This window comes from Phalaenopsis equestris, unplaced genomic scaffold (genome assembly GCF_001263595.1).
Source record: "Phalaenopsis equestris unplaced genomic scaffold, ASM126359v1 Scaffold000121, whole genome shotgun sequence".
NCBI lineage: Eukaryota > Viridiplantae > Streptophyta > Magnoliopsida > Asparagales > Orchidaceae > Phalaenopsis > Phalaenopsis equestris.
The window spans coordinates 10,772-21,818 of record NW_018164563.1 but is presented as its reverse complement, the minus strand read 5'-3'; the positions used below and the strand labels follow the sequence as shown (position 1 = coordinate 21,818).

Genomic DNA, 11,047 nt, shown 5'->3' with positions numbered 1-11,047 from the left:
GCATAGATAAGGCGATATAAACGTAAAAAATTAAAGTTCAAATGTTAGATATGTAAATAAATTGAAATTGAGGTATACATGTAAATCTTCCCATTTTTTTTAAGAACAATACACAATACTCAAATAACTTGGCAGTGCTTTGCATTACCTAACAAACCCCTTGTTTTGGAAAAAACAATATTATGCAGCAGCCATAAGATGCAGTAACAGTATCACTTCCATCAAGCATCACCATGCTAGGAAGAATAGAGCACCAGACCAGCAAAGAATAATAATAATAAGAGGCATTTACATAAATACCACACAATTCATACGTATTTACAAATCTAACTCCTAAACTCTCATATTTACATGCGCACCACTCAAATCTTTGACATTACATTAAAAATATCACCGCCGCGTATCTTTTTCAAAGTAAAATTCACATTTTCATGCATAGGTTCACCCACACAAAGGCATTACAAGTGTAAATATCAAAATTTAGGCATTAAATACGTTAATACAAAAAAATTCTGTGGCATATATGTAAAGCTTCCGTAGCAATAGTAATCAAAAAAGAAAAAAAAAAGAACAGAAGAAGAAACAGACACTGTGATTAAGTAAAAGCTAAAACAGTTGCACATTCCTTAGTTATTTTGAGATGACAACCAATAATGTAATGAAGATTAAACCATGAAACATCATTAAAGAATCATATTCTTCTTCATGCACCTTGAGAAAGGTTGGCATCCCAAGCTCTCTCTCTCTCACTCTCTATCTCTCTATCTCCCTCTCTCTCTCTATCTCTAGATGTAATAGAAGGCCTCTAAACTGGAGGCCAAACATGTACTAGAGTGAGAATTCTTAAACTCTTGGGAAGGCTTTTATTGCTAGACGTTTGTGTGATCTTTACAGAATTCTCTTGGTGTTGTACAGAAGAAGAAAGCTCGTGGAGCATTTACAGAAAGAAAAGTCGTTTTTAAGGTTTCTTAGGGCCTTGGCTCTTGCTTCACATTAATGCCATTGGGTGAATTGAATATTAATGCCTTCGGGACATGCAAAAAGATTTTGAAGGAAAGTAAGTTAGAAGCATATTTATTTAAAAACAATAACATTTTCAGGAGAGGATATGAGAAGTAAAACAAGTGATGAATTTTACGAAGCACGGCATATAATGAAGCAGTTGATACCATTTTTTACGGCCTGTTTGGGATCAATTTCGTCTTTTATTTTTATTTTTAAGAATATATTTATTTTTAAGAACAAATTTCAGAATTTTGCTACAATCATGAATGATGGATTTATGATTCATACAAACTTACTGACGGATGTACTTCTAGTGCTAGTAAAAATAAAAAAAGTATATAGGGAATATCTTGCAAAAGAAAGCACTAGGATCTTCAAAGTTTGTAATATTGTGAAAATCAATCATGGCATAAACAAGTTGTTAAGGAAATAATTCCAAGTGCTTGGAAGCTTACTTGAGTTGTGTTTGGGAGGATGCTGGTAACAAGATCTTCGTTTATTGTCACCGGCAATGGTGGCATCTGACTCATTATTCCAGGCATTCCACTCATGCTATTTATTCACAGAAATGAACCTCCTTTAGGAAATTATATCAAAATAATGAGCAAAAAAAATAAAGGCGGGGCATTTGCATTCATACCACCCATTTCTTATGCATTTATATTTATACCGCCCAAATTTTTCATATCACATCAAAAATACCGCCATTTGCGCCCAAATTTTTCATATCACATTAAAAAGTGAAATACATCTTTCATGCATAGGTAAGATGGTATGAATGAAAAAATTAAGGTATAGGTGTTAAATATATAAACATAGAGGAATTGAGCATTATGCCTGTAAATCTTCCAAAAAATATCAAGCATAGATATCATTAATTCGAAAACATGTCATACCTGTTGAGAATGGCCGTGATGTTATTCCTTGTGCGTAAAAAGAGATCAGCATTGTCTTGAACCTAAGGGAAATATGAGATGCTTTATGTAAATAAATTTGATGAGAGCTTTTAACTGTAATGAACTAGATGGCTTCATCAAGTCAGATATCGTTGAAAATTAATGAGCATCACATTATTTGCATCATCAAACACATTAGAAAACAAAAAATAACGGAAATTTATTTATAAGTATAACATAGAAGCACAGTAGAAATGTGTATCATCTGATAATTTGCCTAAAGAATTTGAGATATTGCATATTATTTTTTTTAAACAAATAATTTTTAGCTCTTGTTGTAATATGAAAAATCTAATAAAAATGAAACTTAGCTAACGGCAAAAAATTAGGCTAATTTTCAGCCCTACATGAAAATTTCAGATAGAATTCAAGCCATGCAAATTCAAACTACAGTGATGAGTCAGATAATCAGATCATTAGCCATCAAGTTTCACAGTATTAATATTTTATAATAACTTACAAAAAACTTATCTTCACAAATCCAGCAACAGATGTTAATATATTTTAGTACTAGAGGTAGCTTCACTAAGATATACAAGCACACAAAATTCAAATGAAGACAAAGAATAGTCCACCTTAGCATAGAGCATTGTTTAGCATTGAATGAATAATGGGAAAAACAAAAATAACAGGCAGCCGCACATGTTCAACTGCTGATTTAAGGCATGAAGAAAATTTGCAGTTTGCCAAAATTGTTCCTGAACTTTGTATATTTATAAATTACAAACAAAATTAGTTAGAAAGCCCTGCCCTCATTCAAAATGGTAAAAGCAAATAAATGTGGGTTACGAAAATTACGATCGCCTCCCCGTGAACTATCTGCATTTATTTTTATTTTTGTTTTGAGAGAGCTTTGGAGGGCTCCATATGCTTTGATCCCGTCATTGTTGCAAAGCCATATGCTTTGATCCCGTCATTGTTGCAAAGCCCCCAAATAAGAGGAAGAACAGTGAAAAAACAACCTGCTGCCCCCTTACAAGATTGTCGTCAGGCTTTTTACCCTTCAAACATGAAATCTCTTACGCTCTATAAGTGAACGGGAGTATACATACGGGGAAACCAGTTGGCTCAATATTATTTAAGTTGATTAAACTTGATTAAAATATTATTGATTCTTTAATTATTTTTTAACGTCAACAATAAAATTTGCAAATAATACATGAAAGCAAACGTGTGAATCACAAAATTTAAGGCGTAATTAATTAGAGTAACTTAGCAGAAGAGTTTTCAGGCAATTGGTTCATCTACAACAACCAAGTTGAAAAAACAAAGCAATATTCGCTTTTGCAATGAAAATAGTAATATAGACATCACTTCATTTAAGAAATACTGTCCAGTAAAATTATCTTGTCACTATTAGTCACCATAGTGACAATAAAAAGAAAAAAATAACAAAAAATAACTCCTTACTTTTAATCTTTCAAGATTAGCTACAATCTGACCAAAAACTTGAGCATTTTCTTGGAAAAGTTGTCGAATCGCATCATTGATGACAGGAGCTGCATAGAGTAGGAGATTTTAATGAAAACAACAAAAGTAGTGGAGTTCCCATGAGTTCATAACTTTTGGAGCAAATCCCTTGATTATATTTTAGATGGCAAATAATACAGAAATAGCGTATATGAGTAAAAGAAGATATGAACTCATGGAACTTATGAGATAGATGTTCTTTGCTTCTGTAATTTTTGGAACCACATTTGTGTGCTTCATAGATTCTCAACATATTTTAAAATTTGTGTGTCAATATTGACTAATTTTTAGGATGAAAATTTGTCAGATCATTTTTGAAGATGCTTTCATGACATTTAGTCTTTTGTACTAAAAATAACAATAACAATGTGGTGTAATCAATTAGTTAAATATTAACTTTTTAGTTTTGAATCATATGAAAAAGTTATTCTAGCTTTTTAAACAACTTCACTAATAGGAACAATCAACCAAATGAAACTTAATACTAATATGCACAATCTAGCCTTTTTGTATAGAATAAAGAGAGAAGTTACAGACACAAAAAGTAATTTTCAAAACTCCATTATTAATGCCCTAGGCATTACTTCTACTATAGTTTCTAATTGTCATCATACAGGACATAACTAGTAAATTTTTTTATTCTATATTCTAGCAAATGGGAAGAACGAATTACAAGGTTTAACTAAATATAATTTTGATTAATGCTTTATAGTCATTTCTCAATGAAGAGTTTATCAAATAAAACCCTAATAATGAGACATCAAACAATGTCCATACAATTTAATTAGTCCCTCCTTTAATACAATTCTTTAAAATTGTGGTGTTTAGATTATGAGAAAAAAAATGGTTGGCTCCAAAAAAAATAAATCAATTAACTTTCAGATAAACCAAACTAACGACACTCAATCAGGCTAACTATATCATGATTAGCGCCTATAGGTTCCACTTACTGCTGAAACAAACGATAAGACAGCCACATGGAAAGCAAAATCAAAATCTTGGCTTCACCAAAACTACTAGGGAGAATCATTGAAATCACCAAAAACACCTACCTATGTCAGAAAATCTTTTTGTCAATTAGATTTTTTAATTTTTATTTTTAGAAATAAATATAAGGGTTTCTACAAATTTGGAAACACCGCAAAAGGAGTTTTCATTTATTTCAAAATAATTACTATGAAAATGTGAAATAAATAAACATCCAAATATGTTTTTTAAAGTACAAAATAAACATCCTTTAAAGCAAACCATACCTACCACATAGATACTAAAATACTAATGAAACTTAAGCACCATATCTTTAGGAACCCATAAATGAGTGGTTGAGATGAGGGATCCAACTTATATCAATTTCATTTCGAGATCATAGCTTCCCAACCTTCCAAATTTTCAAATGGACCCTGTGACCATGTTAAGCTAAAGTATTAGGACAATGAACTTATAAGTGATTTCTTCAAGAAAGGTTAAGTCCATGCAATGTTAACTTTGTGATGAAGACATGCGATGAAATTTAGCATATGTAGTCTAAGAATGAAGCCATTAATAGCATTAGTGTGAATACAAAATCCTTATACCTTGATGTTTGACATGTTAAAATAATTATTAGAGACTTACATTTTTCAGGGAATGCCATGTGAGTGAACTACCATCATATATAATTCATCCTAATAACGAATTGTAAACATACATTAAAATTTTCGGTGAATTTAAAGAAAGGCGGATGATGCACATTTATATGTGAATTTTTTTTAGTATCTTTTTATGCATTATGAATTAAGCACAATAAAATGATGCCCTTATGAACATTTATTTAAAGCTAGACCGTTTTGAACAAATTGATGTAGTCCTTAACACTTTTCAAATAGAGAAATTATATATTAATCACAAAAACTGTAATTTCTACTAGCCTATGGCCCCATTCTTAGCTACCTTGCGCCTCTAAAGGTGTTGAAGTTGATTCTATTCATGAAAAGAAGATTACTAATTGACTTGTACCTAATTCCAAATAAGATGTCTATAGTTTCCATAGCCCTGTGACCATGGTAAGCTGAGATGAAGGGTCCAAAATACATCAATTTCATGTAAAGATCACAGCTTCCCAACCACATTTTCAAATGAACCCTGTTACCATGGTAGGCTAAAGTATTAGGACAATGAACTTATAAGTGATTTCTTCAAGAAAGGTTTAAGTCCATGTATGTCAACTTTGTGATGAAGACATACAATGAAATTTAGCATATTTAGAAAGCCATTGATAACATTAGTGTGGATTACAAGTTCCTTATACCATGATATATGACACGTTAAAATAATCATTAGAGACTTTCTTTCAAAGAACAATGTGTGACAGAATTACCATTGTATATAAATTCATAAAAATAACAAATTGTAAACAATCATTAAAATTCTCGGTGAATTTAAAGAAAGGTGGATGATGCACATTAATGTATAATTTTTTTAAGTATCTTTCTATGCATTGTGATTAAGCACAAAAAAAGATGCCCTTATGAGCATTTCTTTAGAGCTAGACCTTTTGGAACAAATTGATGTAGTCCTCAACACATTTCAAGTGGAGAAATTATATATTAATCCCAAAAAAGTGTACTTTATACTAACCTATGGCCCTATTATTAGGCTACATTGTGCCTCTGAAGGTGTTGAAGTTGATTCTATCGATGAAAACATAATTACTAATTGACTTGTACCTAATTCCCAATAGGATGTCTATAGTTTCCATAGCCATACTTCATTATATAAACATGCACCCCTTCCTTCCTAATAAAATTAAGAAGACAGTTTCTTTAGCAAACTTTTACTGCCAAAGCCTTCGAGTATATCAAAATTTCAAAATCTATTTGTTTAGACTTTTCTATACAGAGACAACCAATCACATGAAATACTATAAACATGTTTGGCTTACCTTCGGTTAATAAATGATTGTTGTGATTCATTGGATGCATCATAAAAGGATAGCCCGCTACATTGTTGAGTTGATGCATATTCTCCATGGAAGAAGAATTAACCATCTTTTCCTGATGATGCACCCTTAATCAATATCGCAAGCTCAAAATTAAATAGATAGATATACATTTGAACAATTTAGGATGTTTCACAAGTCTTAGCTAGAAAAAGAATGAAAGATAAAAGTGCAAATTCAGCAAGTGCAAGTGCTTTTAATTAATCATGTTTGTTTGTGATTGATAACTTTTAGACATAATATACAGTTCCAAATATATAGCTTTCTTTATTTTAAAAAATAAAATTTAATGTTTGGTTTTATTGTTCATAATTTAAAAAGCATGCTTTTATAAGATGTTAAAAAATAATCACTTTATATAGATAGAAGTTATAATTTTCACAAGCTCGCTTGTCAATTAAAACTATTTTTTCAAGTTTTGTGTCTGTCGATTGACAGATTATGTAATATTGGAAAAAAATTTATATGCCTTTACAAAAAAAAATTGATAATGATCTCATGCAAGCCAAACGAGCAATGGTAATTGAGTTTAATGTAGAAGAACTAAGAAAAAGGCTCATAAGGTTAGAAGAATAGAAAAAATTAAGAAAAATTTATGAATTAATGCTACAAAAATCTATCATTCCAAAGCAAAATGAAAACCACAAATTTAAGCCTTTATTCTGTTACTTGTTCCAACAAATCATAGATTATAACTAAAAGGAATTTATAAACAAAAACAATAAAAAATGTTATTCATGAAATGCATGCACAAGCAATACAACATTGAACTAAAAAAAAAAAAATTGTAGTTCCCTCATAAAGAACTTTAAAACAAAATGCAAAGCTATTATGGTCTACCCAATTTTTGTGTGTGCCGCAAGCCTTGGCTTGTTGGTGGCGGGGTCATTGTAAGTCCTCTCAGATCAAGGGTTTGATCTCACCGTGGCGCGGAGGCTCTATCATTTTAGGCGCATGGAGCAGTTTCTCATCATGGGGCCAAAAAGCGCACGGGAAATCGATATTTGAGCCTCTGCCAAATATCGATTTCCTTTAATATATATATATATATATATTATTATATTGTTAAAGATAATGAGAAGGTAATAATAAAAAATTAGCAAAGTACAAAATCAAATAAAATATTTTGTCTGGAACTGAAAAATAATTGTTGTCGGGATTGTTTTTTGTCCAATTTATTGCAATTAGAAGAATAGACCTCATCATTTTCAAATAATTGCATTATCTATTTTTAAAAAAAACATTATCTCAAACATAACAACATTTGCTCCTCAAGAGCCAAATGTCACAAAAACATTATTTACATTACAAAATAGATAACATTTGCTTGAAAATATGGATCACGAGCTAAAACAAACATTATAAAATCTGCTATGGTGGATAAAATCACCTTTCTATCTTTAATCTTCTTCCCCGTGTAAAATTCTTCAAGTTTTCGACGTTTGTCACCTTCCTTCCTCTGTAAAAATGAGCAGAAAAGATTTTACTCAGTAAAACCTAAATTGCTAGTAAAATAAACAGATTCTATCTTATTTCAACAAAAGAGGAAAAGAAATGCTACACGGTCAAACTTATTTTAATTAAGCACTTCACGTGGGAAAAATATAATTTTTACAATGGTCGAACAACATGATTAGTTAATAATGCCATTATGAATCTCACCAGCACATAAATTTACTCCCCGCAAACACTTCTCAAGCATCAACATGAAAAGATGGAACATTTGATGAAAAATAGAAAGAAATCAATGGAAATTTTCTTAAGAACATATGATCTCTATTAATGGGGAACGAGTTCATGAGAAATAGTACTTGATGACGATTACATATGGCTATCAATGAATCTCATTAGCACATAAATTTACTCCCCGCAAACACTTATCAAGCATCAGCATTAAAAGATGGAAGATTTTGATGAAAAATAGAAAGAAATCACTGAAAATTTTCTTAAGAACATATGATCTCTAATAATGGGGAACGAGTTCATGAGAAATAGTACTTGATGACAATTACATATGGTCATCAATTTGTTGGAAAAAAAAAATAAGAAGATTTACAAACATACCACTCAATTCTTATGTATTTACATATCTAACACCTAAACTTCAACTTTTACATACATACCCACCTTACCTATGCATGCAAATGTGTATGAGCATATAATTTCCATTAATGGTGAACAAGTTCATGCGAAATGGTACTTGATGACAACTACATATGACTTTCAATTTGTTGGAAACAAAACAGGAAGATTTAAAGACATACAACTCAATTCTTATGCATTTACATATGTAACACCTAAACGTCTATTTTTACATACATACACACCTTACCAATGCATGAAAAAGTGTATTTCACATATAAAAGTTAAAATGGTGATATATTTTATGTGATATGAAGGATTTGGCGGTGTAAATGTAAAAAGAAAATTTTTATGTTAAAAATGGAAATACATAGGAATTGGGTGGTATGTATGTAAATGTCCCCAAAAAATAATAATGTTCGGGAAGATAACTGATGACAGTTTAATCTACGATTGCAAGTCTCACAAACAAATAAAAGAAAATGAAGCGACAGAGAGAATAACCCAAATCTTTCAAAAAGGGCTCTTTATTTATCAAAAGATACTCTGCGCTTTCAGAAACAAAACAGTTTTAAAAATCTTGATTAGGTTTAGTAACAACCTTGACGGGCCATTTTCCATTCTAGACATGAAGATTAAAATTATTTCTGATGAAAATGTACAATAGCAATTAAAAAAAGTAGAAACAAGTGTAAAAATTAAAAAAAAAAACAAGAAAAGATTACAAGAAGTAGAATCCTAACACAATTTATGGTAAATTATGGAACAGAAAACCTCAAAACTGAGTTCCTTTAACAAAAAGTAATCAGACTCACATTCATCCATCGACATCTCAATGCGACATCCCTTACAGTCTTCTCAGGCAAAAGTGCAGCAATTTTGATATATTTCAAAATGCTAGGTTGATCAGCATATCTGAAGGGAATAGCATGCAAACAAATATTTGTTTAGGCATAAATCTAGCAACAATTCCTTAAACAATTTATAAAAAGAAAATCAAAAACATCCATTGGGGAAAACATTTTCTGTTTTGCAACAAGAGCCATATGTCCGTTACAAGTAAAAGAAGTAATTGCATTCTTATTACAACAAAAACATAAAAAAACAGAAAAAAAAGGGAAATTTACATACCTAGCACCCAAATCTATGTATTTATATATCTCACACTTGAACTTTCATATTTACATGCATAGCCTATACATGAAAAGTTGTAATTCACTTTTAAAAAGTAAAAATAGTGCTATTTTTTATGTGATATTAAAGAATTGAGTGCTGTGTGTATAAATATGAAAGTTTAGGTGTGAGATATGTAAATACATAAGAATTATATGCTATGTATGTAACACAAGGAACCCCTTCATATAGATTAGACAGAAGTTTAAATAAAGGATTCAAACCAAACATGAATCAAACAGAGTTGATAAGTAACATACTTGATGAGTCCATGATGTAAGATAGCCTGTTCTTTGTAGGACCAATCAACAGCTAAACCTGTATCATGCTTCAGACCAGCCATGGGTTCCAGGAACAAACTGCTCTGAGAATTCCCTTGCAAAATCATGGAAGATGTGTTGCTCAAAACACCGCTAGGGTTTCCCCCCCTCACCATACCAGATGAACCACTCATCCCTCCCGAACTGTTAATTCCTCCTTGAATAACACCAGTAGCACCATTAACTGCCCCAGATTGGAAAGAAACTACAAGTTGATTGCAGAAGGAAGAAGGAAAGACCCCATTATGAAAGCTCATATTAGAATCAGCCGCCATACTCATAATCAACAGAGCTCAGAATCACTAGTACATCTCAGAACAGTAAAACTCTGAACTAATCTGATTCTTGTTCGTCTAAATCCACAAATTTTGCTTCTCAGAACCTCCGTCAAAGCTGAATGAAGCAGTAACAATAACTCCTTTAATATAAAATCTCAGCATCAATAATCGCGACAGATTCTACAAAACTTCACTACCTCCATTCAAACAAAAACAAAACGACCGATTCGTTAACAGCAGCTCCTTACCTCCTTTATCCAAAGCCATTGCACAATCAAAGTATATTTTTTTAATAGAAAAATAATAAAAATCAAACAACAAAAACGACAAAAGCGCCTAATCCAATTTAACCCAGACGCTTGCCCGACCAAAGAGCGGGACAATCGAAAACCAAATCTATTGCTTTATTCAGCCAAAGTGGCCAGATCATGAACCCTAGACAAAATGAAACTACCCCATCAAAACGAGAAGAAAGAAACGAGCATGTCGAACCTCTGGACCTCAGTTATCTTCCATCGGGAGAACCAGCAGAATCCAGTACCCTTCCAGCCATCCCTCCGGCTATGCTTCAGCTCCTCTCTAACGGGATGAAGGAGAGAAAACGCAGAGCAGCTCTTTTTTAGCTCAAATACCGCCGGCGAAAAGCATCAGATCTCTCGGAATTCTGCAAGAGAAATGCGAATCCAGGTTCCAGCATTCGATGCCAGCAATTGTGGATACTTTCTCCGTCCACCGCCTTCTCTTCTCTCACTTCCCACCTCTCTCTCTCTCTCTCTCTCTCTCTCT

General features: G+C 31.9%; 1 protein-coding gene across 1 annotated transcript; it reads right to left on the bottom strand.

The window, feature by feature from the left end:
• Positions 1-630: 630 nt before the first annotated feature.
• On the bottom strand, positions 631-11,041 carry LOC110021124. The gene is made up of 9 exons (XM_020719473.1): positions 10,754-11,041; positions 9,924-10,376; positions 9,306-9,405; positions 7,799-7,867; positions 6,352-6,463; positions 3,372-3,460; positions 1,902-1,963; positions 1,461-1,557; positions 631-1,025 (listed from the first exon to the last, which is right to left on the bottom strand). Exons 2-9 carry the CDS (start codon positions 10,262-10,264, stop codon positions 969-971), a joined length of 927 nt encoding a protein of 308 aa, XP_020575132.1. The 5' UTR covers positions 10,265-10,376; positions 10,754-11,041; the 3' UTR covers positions 631-968.
• Between the last annotated feature and the right edge of the window lie 6 nt (positions 11,042-11,047).

What these genes read in the sequence shown, in the direction of transcription:
- LOC110021124 (XM_020719473.1), bottom strand. Translation starts at nt 10,264, where the DNA reads ATGAGTATGGCGGCTGATTCTAATATGAGCTTTCATAATGGGGTCTTT. An exon ending in CAATCATTTATTAACCGAAG is followed by an intron (nt 3,461 to 6,351) that starts GTAAGCCAAACA and finishes TACTCTATGCAG; the next exon opens with CTCCTGTCATCAATGATGCG. An exon ending in ATCACGGCCATTCTCAACAG is followed by an intron (nt 1,558 to 1,901) that starts GTATGACATGTT and finishes GTGAATAAATAG; the next exon opens with CATGAGTGGAATGCCTGGAA.